The 15,553-nt window shown below is 37.2% G+C and overlaps 1 protein-coding gene across 3 annotated transcripts in view; it reads left to right on the plus strand.

Moving 5' to 3' along the window:
- LCORL (ligand dependent nuclear receptor corepressor like) overlaps positions 1 to 12,235 on the plus strand; it is an 81,579-nt gene extending 69,344 nt beyond the window's left edge. Inside the window, exon 7 of one of the 3 annotated variants that reach the window (XM_065634578.1) lies at positions 11,931 to 12,235. In XM_065634578.1, the coding sequence (XP_065490650.1) occupies positions 11,931 to 12,114 (184 nt within the window). In that variant the 3' untranslated portion in view covers positions 12,115 to 12,235. The remainder of the gene's footprint in view (positions 1 to 11,930) is intronic. The other 2 variants (XM_065634575.1, XM_065634572.1) reach the window with 2 other exon arrangements.
- The last annotated feature ends 3,318 nt before the right edge of the window (positions 12,236 to 15,553 follow it).

Genomic DNA, 15,553 nt, shown 5'->3' on the forward strand with positions numbered 1-15,553 from the left:
AGAGATCTCCTGAAACAGAAGTCCCAACTTGTTTCAATAAAATAACTAAGGTGTGAAATACCAAGTAAAAAGTCCCACAATAGGAATGAAATTGTTGCAGAAATATTCATTTGTAGAAATAATACTGTATTAAATAATCTGATTATATTGCTCGAAGAATAAAAAACTTCAAAATATCAGGGCAAAATCTCTTTGTGTTCTATATTGTAGAAAACTATTCCTGATAATAAACCGAAAAGTTAATTTAAGTTGTAACATAAACTATATTATGTCTCTTGTATACTTTATTTCTTTTGTGCTTTATGTGATATATAAAATTCTTTATATTAAGCTCATTCAATGCTTTTCCAAAATACAGCATTTTTTATCTTCAGACTATTATTTTGTATTTTAATTCACTGATTTGGGGTCAAACTCAACATAAAAAACTTGGTTTTAAGAAGTTCAAACCTCGACACCAGATTGGTGTAAAAAAGCCAGAACTAGAAAAGGGTAACACCCATCTGCTTCTTTTTTCTTTGTAAATGAAGAAAGAGCTCTCTCATACTTTTAATTCATAATTTTGACTCTAGTTGAGAAAATTTTGCATTCGAATTATATTTATCTTTAAACTTTTTATTGCTATGGCAATATAAGATCTATTACTGTGATACGGTCTCATGTTAGTTTTAATTGGGAATCAGTTTTATTTACCTGATAACTTTCCTCCTTTAGTTTTGGATCTTTAGGAAATCTGATAACTATTTTGATATTTTACATTATTTCATTTGTAATTTTTGTTATCTTCCATTTTACTCATAGTTTCTCATATCAATTGTTGTCTTTAGAAAGGATGTGACAAAGTTCATTGTTGAAGGAAATGTTAAAAGACGAAGCATTGCCATTCTGGAATTTTCTCCACACTTGTAACCTCAAAGCATTTTTAGAGGTCCTGTTGCAGTATCGGGGGATTGTCTGATACAGAAAGGATGTCTTGTTTTGGCATGTCGATTCAACATTGTGTACTGTCTGCACTAGCCGAGGAAATCATATAAACATCTTTAGTCTAGGAACATGATTTCTAGCTGTGCATGCATGTCTTTTCAAATGTAATTCCTGCATCTGGAAGTGTAATGCACATGAAAACACCATTATTCATTCATATGTTCTTTGGATTGGTTTTTTTGTTGATGTGGTATTACAAATTATACCATTGTTCTGTTGCCATGCTTGAAATATTCTTATATACACATTTATGGTCAATATTTAACATTTTCCTTCAAGTTTTGCTGATCATGTTGTCTTACCAAATACTCTTGAAAGAGAGAGGTGTTGTGATGCTGTTTTATTGTGAAGCGTTGTGGCAGGCAGGCAGAATGCTGCTGTTGAACTTGTACGTGTACTCGATTTTTGTTAGGATGTGCAAGTGGGAATAAAGCAATTGAGTTCTTACAGTTCAAGGTAGTATCAAGCAAACAGAACTCTCCATGTACCCATTGTAGCAAGAGAAGAGAGTTGATCACTTTTTCATACTGCCTGCTTTACTCAAGATAAGGTGGGTGGTAGATACATTGGTCCCTTGGCTGGTTGTTACTGCTTGACTTCTGAACTGTTGCTTCAACAATGCATTTGATGTGTAGAGGGGCAGTTCCCTTTTACTGTAAATCTATATTCTGACAGTTTTAATTTCTTTAACAACACTGAAACATTATTACTGTCTGTGGTGGCAAAGAAAATGACACAAGCATGTTTTTAGGCAAGCGTTTGTGTTTCTTTCCAGGAGGGTAGTTCAGTGTGTTTCCTTATAACACTGAAAACCACAGTCACATGCTTTGGACTTGGCCAAAAAAGATCCAAAAAGGCTTCAGGAGATCCAAACTAAAATAGAGAAACATATCCAACAGTAAAAAGGGACACAATAAAAGACTCCATTTTAGGAACTTAGAATGTACCGAGTGTTTTAACAGCCCCTTCAGAGGGTGGATTCATCCCAGATGGAAAGGAGGCTGTGGACCTACTACAGCGGGCAGTACTGCGGCCTGCAATGACGTGACACACCTGCCTGCTTACACTTTCTATCGGGATGGGAGTTTTCATAGAAAACCTTTTAAAAATCAATTTAGATCCCTTGAAGCTAGGATATTTTCCTCCTCTAAAATGAACTTTTTTTATTTTCTCCCTGATAATTTGGCCTCATGTAGTCTGGAGTTTTAGAAGAGAATCTATTGTATTTCTTGGCAGAGAATATAAATTTTCAATTATAATTTTTCATTATATTCGAATGCTATCTTAATGAGATCAAGTTAATGCAGTACTTAAAATGAGAATTTGCTAATCTTTGTGATAATTTCAAAGTTGACTACAAGAGTTAGTAATTTAACTATGAAAACTTGCTATTTTTAATAAGACTAATTGGTCTCTTGATTGTGCATACAAAATAACATCTATATTAATATGACAACAGATAAAACTTTTTTTAAGCTTGATTTCTGTTACTGTTAAATTTTCTTAAAATTGGGAGGGGAAAAATGTTACGAAGTCTTTTTACATATCTGTATTAGCATGGCATTAATATTCCAGTATTATTGCTTATTTGTCTTATGGTAGGGCAATCCAGTAGTGATAGGGCTACACAATGTGAATCGCATTCCCACTACTGTGGGAGACATTAGTCTCACACCAGTGATCTAGCGACAAAAAAGGTTGGGTTTAGCAAGTCTCTGCAGCTTTTGCTTTCTTTTAGGTGAAGTGCAAAAGAGAGATAGTGTAACAGTCACATCTTGTTGATTTTGAGCAATCCTTTTCAACAGCCATGTCTTAGCTCTTTTCACAAAGGCTTTTTATCAGAAGGTTACTTGGCTTCAGAATAAGTTTCACCTGTGATGCAGAGTAAGCAGATAGACATTTTCAGAACCGCAATTTTCAGAAAAGTTACTTTTTCACAAACCAGCCATAAAACAAATTAAGAATATTAATAGAAAACGTAGAAACAATATTGAAATGAATGACTGCTCTCAGTAAATGGGCTATTTTAATGCAGAAGTATAGAAGCAGAAAGGTAGACTTGATATATAGTTGGCTATACATGTATAATAAATCCAGACTCATTTAATGAACTTAATGGTCTCTGCCTCATTCCCCTTAATGCAACAACAGCAACTCTAATACCACAGTCTAATACTCCATCTTGTTTTACACTCTGGAATTCCACTTGCCAAATGCAGTTTTATAGTTTGTCCTTTGTCTTTCTCTCTTGTCATGTATGTGCTCTAATATGAGATGCATAATTTTGCGGTGCTGTTTTGTTTTAAACTGTTGTGATTTACATATTGCCTTGGGGTATGCTCTTCCTCATGTTGTTTTGAGGGTTCCGAGCTAAGGATTTTGACTTTTGCTTATCTGAATAGTAGACTTTCAAAGAACTCAACTCTGAAGTCTTTAATTTCCTTTATCTGCAAGGAATTTTATGTAGTTTAGTGTCATGATCTATCGTTAAGCCTGTGTGGAGGGTTTCCATGCCCAGTTTTATACAAAAGGGGGGATGAGGTGGGGGAGGGTGCCATCATTTTATTCCATATTGATTTGTTAACCTCTTTTAAATTGGATTTTATTTCTTCAGAAACGAGAAACTCATGTTTTCCTGTTTGGTTTGTTCTGTTCTGAGGAAACGGCTGAATTTTTCAGCTTTCTTTAGGGAACTGATAATGCTATATAAATATAAATAGGCTTCTGTCTTTCTGCTTAAGCTTTTCTCCAGAAGAAAAAATAGTACTTTTCCCAGGCCTGCCTAGGATTTTCGAAAATATGACAAATACATATCCTTTTTGAAATCATCTCTTCCGTTAAGGGTTCTCTGCCTTAAAGCAGAGCTTCGGCTGATATTAGATAGAAAAGAATAGCGATCAATCAACACAGCTTGTGATGAAGTAACTTGTGAATAAAGCATTTATGTAGTCCAACCATCACAAAGAAGGATAATTATACTGAAACAATTCCCCAGTTTGGTATTGAGCTCTGTGAAAATAATCCTGTTCAAGAAAGATGCTTTAATTCATAGAGGAATGTGTATGCTGTCTTAATTTGCATTCCTCTATCATTTAGATGCTAAAGCTAGTGGTGGTTTTTTTTTTTTCTTTCACCAAATTTTGGTAAAGTGTCTTACACTAGAATCTTCAGTTAGTTACTCTCCAGAAGTGCAGATTCTGGTTCCAGAATCAAGGGGAAAATTTACAGTGGTGTGAGATGACTGGGCTGTTCTTTGCATGTATTCTTGAGTAGATTTTCCTTCCCTAAATCCTCTTTCACTCAATCAAAAGATAGTTGTAGTCTGTCCTTTGATTTGACACCTTCTTCAGATTTTCAAGCCAAATATAATTCCCCATTTTTTCACTGTTTATCCTTTTGCTAGCGGTGTCCTTTAATTTTGCTATAATTACACAGTTGTGCCTTAAAGACATTGTTTAAACAAAATTTGAGACTAATAGAAACATTTTCTTTATTTTAAAGTATTATAGGAGAAAGTCTAAACATTTGTTTGCGGGGCTTTACAGAGTGGTGCTAAATATTATTAACTTATCTGAAGTTTTGTTTCAAATGTAGGTAAACATTTGGTAGCTCTTAGAAATTGTATTTCATTTTTTATATTCCTTCTTCCTTGTATTTATTTTGTAACTGGTTATTAATTTAATACAAATAAGGTTTTTGCCATATTTTAAAGACAGCATTTTTTGTCATAAGTTGGTTTTTTTCTCTGATGTTTCCTGTGGTCAACATGAAAGAGTCTCTCTGCCCTTTAATATGGCCTTGAATCTTGAGAGTTCCCCAGCTTCTGACAGCTGCTGATGGCCTTCAGGTTCTAATTAAACCAGATATTTTTACAAAGATCAACAACTAATTAGATGGATGTATCTGGATGGCAATTGTTTTATATGGGAAGGAGAAGATTTTAAGAGCAACACCTTGCATTCCCATGCACACACCACTACAACGTCGTCGCTTGGCGTTCTTGCCCTTGGTGGTAACTGTTGTGCTCCATGGTCTCCATAGAACGTGAGACGTGATGGTGCTCTTGGCTGTGTAATCTATTATAGCAGAGAAGGTTTATGGAGTCCTCATTGACAAAGTTTACTTCCTAGTAATTTAAAAGATAATATTAAATATTGTAAAATAAATTTGAAGAAAATATTTGGAAACCCAAGATATATTTTTTTAACAAATACAGGTTTATAGAAATGTATGATTCCTTGACCTGTACCTGACTATATTTATACAGGGATGTGTGCTACCTGTGAATTGAGAACAATTCTAGTGTACCATTTTAAGAGAAAATTACTTATTTTAAATACTGCAAATAGAAACTAGATTGAGCTCCCAATTGAGAAGTTAATTGGCATTTTAAATTTTTTGTTTGCAATGATTTTTTTAATAGTGCCTTGTTAAAAAGCTATAAAAGAAATCAGAAATTATTTCACTGCTAGTTAAATAAAATATTGACGTTATTGTAAGTGAGCAATAATTAAAAAGTATTCCATGCATTTTTGTCAGGTTCCTAACCAGGTCACGACTCAAAATAATGTTTTGATGTTTGATGTTCTGATTGGCTGCCGTGTACCTTGATAAAATAATGTTGTTCTTGAGACACATCTCTCTCCACTTTCTCCTTTCCATGCATTAAGGTGTCATCTGGAATTGCTTCAGTTTTTGTATCTCCTCCATCTGTTATTTCTTTTTCCTCCCTATTGCGTTGCCAGCTTTCAACTGACTGACTTGTTTTCTCATCTAAATGCTCGGTTTATTTTTTTTCTCAGTGTGCGTGTTTTGTCCACATTATTTTTTTCTACTACTCACTTTAATAAGTCAGACTAGCTGTGTTTTCCCTGCAGCTTTCTACTTGAAACTTTCTACTTAACAGTTAGGTTTCAATGTTCTTATTGGGGCACTTAGTATAAATTCCAGAACGTTCAGTAACAATCATTTATTTTTAAAATTTAAGACATTTATTTACAATACAAATACAAATTTAAGAGCTATACTTACGGTATCCATTCTTAAAATTGTTGTGGTGTTTCTTACCTGTCTTTCTAGTTTAAAGTTCCAGACATGTATATTTGAAGAAATTATTCTTTTGTATATCATATTTGTTCCTGGGACATTTCATAGTTATCAGTTTACTACTCAGAGCTGGTTTTAAGTAATATTTAACTAGAAGAAATCTCAGAAAAGGAAATTACTAATTTGCAAATTATTGTTTGACCTTCCTTAATTCAGAAGTCTAGTGTCTTATAAACCACCAAGGGACTGTCTCATCATATTTCCGATATTATCTCCCTCGATAATGTGATTGCATTTGTAGTGTCACAGAAATTATTATGAATTAAGGATTCGAGATTAATTCAGACGAAATGACAAGATTTACAGAATAAATCACAGTATTGAGATGGTGGCATTCTGTTCCTTCTGAGAACAGCCTGAACCAGCAGGCTTGGTTTTGGACCTCCAAGCCTTATTGTACCTCGTTCAAAACCATTGTTAATTATTAATAAGTAGAATAAAACCAGCAAATACGTTTTTCTGTTATAGTATGTTTCTAAGGCAAATGAAACAGTACTTATCTGCACAACAGGTGTTTAGGGTTTTCTTTTTACTTTATTTGCATGCTACTAGCTTCTAATAATGAATAGAAATTATTAATAGGTCGTTTTCTTTCATGGAACTGATGATCAGAGGCAGACTTGTTTCATGGCAGTACCTAGGTGCTAAGAATTAATTATGTTCATCATAAAATTAATGATGCTTCCTTTCAACTGTTAGCTTCTTAGCTGGCCTTTGTTTCCAAGATCTTTGAAGACCGTACGCTCTGAATGATTTGAGAGCACAGGACTAGGTTTTTTTTTAACAGGTTTAATATTATCATCACGACTCAGTTATGCCCTGAAGTTGTATCGCTTCTTCATACCCACTTCAATGACAGCTGATGTTAATATTTTGCTTTCTTGTTAAGGACCCTGTGCCTTCTGTGAACTGCTAAATAATCTGTATTTTGGGGAGCCATGAGGGCTGAGCTGTGTCCTTCCATGGCTGCACGAGTCTGATAAATTTCTAGCTTTTTTTTTTTTTAATACTTGTTTCAGTTCCCAGTTTCTGCGATGATGTTGCAATTCAAACCTTTTATGTTGTCTGTGATCTGTTATGTTTAAGGGAGTGAGAACATTTTCCATAGCTGATTGTTTTTGGGGAGAAAGTCCCATTATTTCTGTGACTGCACTCTGAAACTGTTGTCACCTGTTCCACTTGCCATTTTACCTGAGATGCACACTGTGTGCTGTTTGCTTTTACTGTTGTGCTGTGGTTTTGAAGACAAAATAGTGATGTAAAAAGTGTAACAAACATTCCGTGCTATATAATTTTGCCTTTGTGCAAGTTAAACCTTGAACGGTGTGTGGCTATTTCAATATATAGCTTCAGGAAGTAGCTACCAGTAAATAATCCTCTTTCAGTGATGTGCCACAAGTGCTCAGCAAATTCCTACTAGCCTCTGTTAGCTATATTTCTCACATATTTCATATATATTTCATTCCTATTTCTTTCTTATTCCCACCCTTTTTTTCTCCTGAAACCAAGAAAACATTTCTGGATTAGTGTGAACAGCAGAAGACACTTTTCCACTAAAATTCCAGTTTGGGACTATGGCTGGTTCTGACTTCTCACCCCATGTCTTTGTCTCCATTCAGTTCAACGCCTGTCTTGGTTCTGTCTTGTGTACAGTTTTATTTGTCTTAGTACTCCAGCTGTGTTAAACCTAGCTCTTATGTCTAATTTTTAAAAGACTCCCTGGATATTACTTATTTCCCCAGTTTGCTTTGATCTAGTTGAGTATGCCATCCATTTCCAGGGCATGCATTTCTCTCTCCGATTCCCAAATGGGATTCCATCCACTCAGCTGAAAAATATTGTTTCTTATTACAACAAAAATCCATTTGATAAATGGAAATAAGATATTTAAAATATCTTTGTAGATTTCTCCGTTGTTGCATTTGGCATTGTGGAAAGACGAGTTTAAATTTTAGAGACAATAAACCTGACTGTGCATGCTTGGTTTACTTTAATTTCAATTTATGTTGCATTATTTGATCAATCTCTGTTTGAAAGCATGCTGAGGCTACTATAGTCATTGTAGATTTTAATCTAATATATTCCACTAGTTCCTTTTCTGGGAAATGCTTGAGTAATTTGTACAGAGTGAACTGGTTTGTGCTGCTAAAGTTTTACTGTTCTTACTCAGTATTTTTGAAACCTCTGTAAAAGCCTGAAATCAGAGCTATATATCACGAATGCTTTTATGCTTTCCAAGGTATAAATTTGCACGTCATTAATGGTGATGCTTAATAAGTGCCATTTGCAGAGTTTTTGTCAGACAGGAGGGTAAAAATCCAGTTCAACCTCACTCTCAGCCAGTTGGGAGGGAGATGTTTTTATCTATTAAATAAATGTTGCAAAAGATTTACAGAAACATAACCCTACAGTGATACTTTCATAGTCATTTTAAGGCATACAAACACACATTTGATGGTGTGTTGCTATTAAAAATCAGTAGTTCTGTTCCCATACGTGAATAATTTGGGAAAAAGTAAAGAAGGAAACGGAACATCTCAGGAAGAAATAGTTGTAGTTTTAACTGCAAGTATGGACAAGAGCAGGGTTTTCTTTTAGCTCTTAGGAGCGTGGAAAGGCCCTTCGTTGCTTGCTTTAGTAGAAGACTGAATTCTAAGATCTTTCTATTTAATTCCTTTTGCTTTAATGATATGAGGAAATTTTTGTGGAGAGACATGATCCTTTTAGATCCTATCAGGCGTGGAGATTTAACCACACACAGGGTTGTCTGCTTAGCCAGGGGAGAACAGACAGGACTTCAGAGTCCATTGGCATTATTCTGATTTGGCTGCTATGATTTCTTAGAATAACACAGGCAATTGCCTCTTTTTCCAGTGCTGTTGAAAGACAGTAAATTCGGAGGTGATTCAGTAATGGTGCTTTGTGAACTGAGAGCTGCAACACATGGAAAATAAAAAAGATCCTGGAGCTGTCACTGACATTTTTCTAGACCCACTGGTTTTCACTTGTGAAAACAGAACTATTGAATGTACCATGGCTGGAATTTGTGTTCCATCTTACAGAAGCACCTGTAGCTGACTTCCAAAAATCCCATGCATAGAAGCTGATGAACTGAGACAATCCCAAGTGAATAAAAACAGGGGATAATTCCTGGAATAGTAAACAGATTGCTTCGGAACTGGAAATTCTAACCTTTTTAGAGACCATTGTGTAAAATCAGTGAATGCCTGTCTGGGAAGTTAAAGGCACCTCCAGCCTCTTACTAGTGCAGTAGTGGAGAACTCCAGGAACGTTAACATTATTCTGTTCCTGGTTTTATGCATTCTCTTAAAGTGCCAAACTCTTGAGTTTCCTAGAGTTCTTTGGAAGAGGTAAATTACTGTATGACAATTAACAGCATATGGTGTAGTCCTGCCTTTTACAGCTTGTACAGAAATCTGTACAAAAACTAAAAAGTAAAGAGGGGGACAGTCCCTCAGAGAAGGAAACCATGCTAGCGAGCTCCTGGGAGAGTGCTGTTGAGTACTGTCAGAGCACTCTGTTTTCATTTGCAGTCCAAGCAAATGGAAAGGAATTATGGTCAGAGTTACACCAAATGCCAGTACACAGCCTGTTACTGCTAGCAGCCGTGTTTGGAAAAGGGGCCACACCGATTTAGTGCATTTCCCAGTTTTTATACAGAAGTAACATGCCAAATCATTTGAGAAGCCTGAACCTTTAGCTTTTTCTGTCTGGCACTTGCTCAGCATTAAACAAGTTTTATGTATCTACTGTCTTTAAAGCACTTTGCAGGTATTTACTACCTCACAGTTTGCAATTTCTTGATTCCCAAGGCATTTATGTTTCTTTCAGGTAACAACCACCACCACCAAAACTAAATAACAAACCCTCAAAGACAACAACCTTCCAGCCCTATCAGCTGTTGATTATTTCTGTTAGGAGGTTGAATTTTTCCACCTTGCCATGCCTGGAAAGTGCATGATCAGTAGGGGTGAGGAAAGCTGCAGGACTTGAGCAGTCAGCCCTAGCACTGTCTCGTGTATACACTTAATCCCGGGGTCATAAGAAAAGGCTTTGTCTTTCCTCACAGCAACGGAGGGCAAAGGCTCCAGTCCGAAGAGGCTGTAGATTCAAGACAGCATAACCTTGCTGCCTGCAGCCTTCTCTGTCACCTGCGCTCACCACTGTGTTTCCTATAGGAAGGAAGGGATCAGAGCGACAAGAGCGTGTGCAAACCAGAAAGGAATGAAGGAAAAGGGGACAAGGCAAAAACAAGACAAAAGATAGAGGCAGAAGAATAAGGACACAAGGAAATGCAGGTCATGGGAGCAGCAACCCTGTTACAGAGCGTTAGGAACTAGGGTTAGTAAATTGGCAATGCCCATTTCACTGCCATGTCAGAAAGGCACACAGCCTTCTAGAGAGCTTGCTTAAGAATGTGAGAGAATGAAAATTGTGTTTCAGATGCTCTGTAAAAAATAACAATGAATTGTCACTTTAGCTGTCTAAAGTTTAGACAGGGAAGAAGTTTAGTCAGTCAGTCAATAGTATTTGAGTAGCACAAGGTTAATATGGTTTAGGGTATAGTCTTAAAGTTGCTGAATGTCCTCAGCTGCTGTTACCCATGTGAACATGGTACTTCAGCAGATTCAGTCCTTGATAATTTGTACCTAAATGCTGTGGTGAACCTGCTTTCCTGAAAATGCAGCAAGACCCACTAAGAGATATTCTTGCTGCTTAAACACCCGTTTGCCAGGAGGGGCTCTGTGTGGGTTGTTTATAGCATGATGGTTACCTCTGACCCTTAATCATCTAAATAGAACTTTATTTTTAGTATCTCAGTAATTAGAAATATTTCCAACTTTGTATCATTCTTGCAGTTCTTGAAATTTTTGAAAGGGATGATGAGAAACAGTGAATTGCACACAGGACACAGATTACTGCAGGAGGCAGGCAGTAAGAAAAAGAAATTAGTAGGGATGGAGAGATTTGAAATTAGGATTTCCAAACTCTACCTTCTTGTCATCTAAGTGTGCACAATTACAGTGCTCCATCTTTTAAGGAAGACCTTTTGGTTTTTTTACAGAGGGTGGTAAAATACTGGCACAGGTTGCCCAGAGAGATGGTAGATGCCCCATTCCTGGAGACATTCAAGGCCAGGCTGGATGGGGCTCTGAGTAACCTGATCTAGTTGCAGATGTCCCTGCTCGTGGCAGGGGGGGTGGACTAGATGAGCTTTGAAGGTCCCTTCCAACTCAAACTATCTATGATTCTATTCTGTGATTCTATATGGCAACAATAAGAGTATGTTTCAATTCACACTGTTTAGTGATCCCCACAAAGGGTGGGATTTCTTTCCCTTTTTGTATTACTTTTCCTATATTTGAAACAAAATATCATCTAATATCTATATATTAGTCCTCTCACAGCTGTATTATGGTCAGCAAAAGAACTCAGCCTCAAGTTGTTGTGCAGTTCCTTGGTTTTACAGCAGTGAGCTGGGCAGGATTGGAGGCCAGCAGAGCACAAGCTCTGCTCTGCAGAGGACCCGGGAGGGGCCGCTCTCTGCAGGTGAGCAGGCCCTGGCTGGCTCAAAACTCACAAGCCCCAGCTCCTTTCACAACATGGAGAGCACGGCACAGTCAGGTTTCTGGAACACAGGGCAGTAAAAAAACCAACAAACCAAAAAAAAACCCCCAAAACAACCACACTCCACAGTATACATGATCCACCACCACCTCATCTTGCCTCTTATCAGTTTGTTTGCTTGCAGGGGAAGAGGAAATCATACTAAACTTCTCATTTTTTCCCTTCTCCCACCCCCACTTCTCTTCTCACAGCACGCTACAAGTGAAAGTCTCGGAGCCACTGAATTCAATAGACATGGACACAGAAAATGAACATTTGAAGTCCATAAAGATGTGCCTTAATCAGCCCACTGAGTGGAATCTGAGTTTTTCAGCAGCATCTCTCGCCAGCTGTAAAGTTTTTAACCAAAATCTCAAAATGGATGAGAACAAATAGATTGCAGCTGTTCTTGCACTATTATTTTGTACATTGTTCCTGATTTTTTTTTTCTGCTGAATAATAAGCATTTATTACATTGATCTTGAAATGATCTTGTGTGATTTGGCTTTGTATTACTACTAGCGTTATTCATTTTGATGTACTTTTTTTTTTTTTAAAGTTTCACATCTGACTATCATGAAACTCTTGCAGTACAAATTTATATCAGAATCAAATGTTCCCCTTTAATAGTATTGTGATTTTTCTATGTTCTTTAAGTATAATTCTTATTTCCCAATTTTATTTTTGTGCACGAAAGTTAATATATTATGTAATTTGTGGCATAGGTCACCATGTAAAGATTTATGGTAATGACAATTCAAACAAATCTGTAACAGGTGGAGAACGACTACCTCGAAGCAAAGCAGTAAAACGAAAAGGTAAATTAGCTGAGATCTCCTTCGCAAACGGACTGCAACGTATCGAACAACCAGTTTGTTTCTACAATGTGCTTTCATCTTCATTTATCTTGAGAACTGTGTGACCGTGTTTAATGACTGTAATGTCTCCAAGAAAGGCCAAGCCTGCAGGAGAATCTCTTGAAAGATTGTCATTCAACAAATATGTATCCGCACTTTTTGAGGTTTCTGCTAAATGGTCTTTCTTCCCCTTCTGTTTTTATGAATTTATGCCTGCCACCAATTAAAATGGATGTAAATGCTTTTCCTATTTCATTTTATTTCCTGTGTACTTTGGAAATTCAATGTAAACATCAAAATTTTAAACTACTCTAAGTAGTAAATGGTTGTTGCTGACTACATTGTAGACATTCCATGCTTAGATCAGCAGGTTCATGTACTTCATCAAAAATTTATTATTAATAGAGCTATACCAAGAGTGTTAGAATAAAACCATATGATACATTTCTCTTTTCTGGAGTCATACATTCAATAGCTAGAGTAAAGGTTTCTTAATTCAACTTCTTAGTAAGTTGCCTGTCCTTTACTTGCCAAGAACTAATTTTCCAGAAAGAAATTTTCCTGTAAGACACTGTATTTTATAAAACAGAGGTTTTAAGGATTCACTTAAAATTATCATCCTAGTAAACAAAGTGAAGATGCAATTTTTCTTTACAGAATTTTGTTGGTTTGCAGGTGCAATCCAGTAACTGAAATAAAAAGATTGTTTTGAATTAAGGTAAGTCTCAAAAGATCCCACAAGGATATTGAGTCACTGAAGTGTCAGACAGTGCAGAACATGAGAATTAACACTGTCTAGAGCAGGGCTGTCAAACTCATGTTCACCCGGGGCCACAACAGCCTCGCGGTTGCCTTCAAAGGGCCAAATGTAATTAGGAGTAGTTACATTTATACAGTCCTAAAATTACAGCCCTGCTCTAGAGGGTTTTTATTTATCTCAACTATTTAACTTGGATGCTATGGGGCCAGAAATTAAAGTTCCCTGAGGGAGAGACACTGAAGGTGACTTCAGGGGTTCCCCAGGAAAGCCCAAGGAAGAATAAGGAGTCAGGGCTGTCCACAGAGGGACATAAAAAGAGACTTACAAGTAGTGGCACTAATGCAGCCCATATCTTGTTCATGTGCCTGAAGGAGGAGATGCCATGGGGATTTTCTCATTTCAAAGACAGAGTAAATACCAGAACATTTCTGTTGCAGACATGTGTCACCTCCGAGCAGCTGTTTGTTAACTTTAATGATCACTTCCTTTGTGTCCTATTGAGTTTCAGTTCTGATGAGTTCAGAAGTTTTCAGGTGGGAGTCAGATACAGGCATACCCCAAGCTCATTAACCACTTCCTTTTGTCAGAATATAAACAATAAAACTAGAAAAAGCAATTAATGTTCTTGGTGCAATATTCACCCTTCATCTTGAGAAAGTGACCCAGCAAAGGAGACTGACCAAGAGAAAGTCTTTTGGTTTACACTCTGAAGAGATGGTTTATGCAAGCAAATAAAAACAATCACAAACCTGGTTTTAAGAAACAAAAACTAGTATAGGAATAAACATGGGATCATTTTGACAAAAAATGACCACTGCTATTTTACTATTTAATATGGAATCAAGCCTAAGTCTAGTGTGGCTTATGTTTGACACCCCGTTGTGTTTAGCCGGCAAAGAGAGGATGCACAGTAATTGGTTCAGAGCAACAAAAAGGCTGATTAAGTCAATTAGAATATTATTCCTTAATTAAGTAGCACAGAAGTTAGGTATTTTCAAAATATAGAATTAAATAAAAATCAGCAACATTATTTTAGCTAGAGAGAGTAATGCATGCTAAGGAAAGATTTTTTTTCACAGCAGGGAGTAAGATACTTCCAGACTTTGCTCCTTACTGCCTTTGGATGTACTCCACTGCTACCACCCACAACTTTCTCAGTCAGCTGCATACATTTAAACCTTGATTATTGCTATTAATCAGCTTTGAGAAATACAATGCACAACTGATCATCCTACCCTGCAATTAAGCAGCCTTCCCTCCTCAAAAGATGAACTAATTTTGCAAGAGCATGCCCAATTTTCTATTGCACAGACAACCCTTCCCATGACAGGAGGCAGGGAATCAGCTGCCAGTTGCTGGTCAAGTTTCTAGCCCAAAAGAGGATCACAGGGTAATTCAGGCATAGAAGGACCTCAGGAGGTCTGTAGTTCCACATCGTGCTCAAAGGCAGGTCAGCTGTGGGGTCAGAGCAGGTTGTTAAGGACTTCATTTAATCAGGTGTTAAAACGCTCCTGGGACCCAGCCTGCACAGCCTCTCCAGGCAAAGCTGTTCCAACTGCTTTCAGCCTGTTCTACTGCTTTTCTCCTTATATTCTGGTCTCAGTTTCAACTTATGCCCATTGTTTTTTGTCCTCCTATCATACATAACAGAGAGCCTGGTTCTATCTCCTCAGCAGACTCTGTGTAGGTAAATGGGTCCTCCTACCACCTGCTGCAGGCTGAACAGCCCCTGGAGCAGCCTGGAGGCCCCACTGAACTCACTCCAGTTTGTCAATGTCTGTCTTCTATTAATATGTGCCAGTGAAGCTTTATCTACAGCAGAGTCACCCACAGACTGAGGGGACTTAAGGGAAACCTCGTCTTTCCTGGACAACATTCCTGAAGAGATGCCAGAGGCAGAACCTGCATGTGTGGCAAAGGCACAACAGAACAGCGAGGAGGCAAAACTGAAGCACTTTGATTTATTCAGGAAGGCATTCCCAGAGAAGCTTCTATAAGTTTTTATTGCTCCTGCTTTTCCTAGAAACTCATTTTAACCAAAAAATAAGAGTGGACTAGCAGCAGTTGTTGCAAGTGTGCTAGTGGCAGAAGAGCAAACCAATCATGAGAGTGAGGGAGAACTTGTTTAGGGTTTTTTTTTCATTTCAGATACTTCAAAGCACAAGGGAAGCTACGACTGACAATCAACTGAGAAAAACTGAAATATATCCTTCACCCT

Source organism: Caloenas nicobarica, chromosome 4 (genome assembly GCF_036013445.1).
Source record: "Caloenas nicobarica isolate bCalNic1 chromosome 4, bCalNic1.hap1, whole genome shotgun sequence".
NCBI classification, from domain to species: domain Eukaryota; kingdom Metazoa; phylum Chordata; class Aves; order Columbiformes; family Columbidae; genus Caloenas; species Caloenas nicobarica.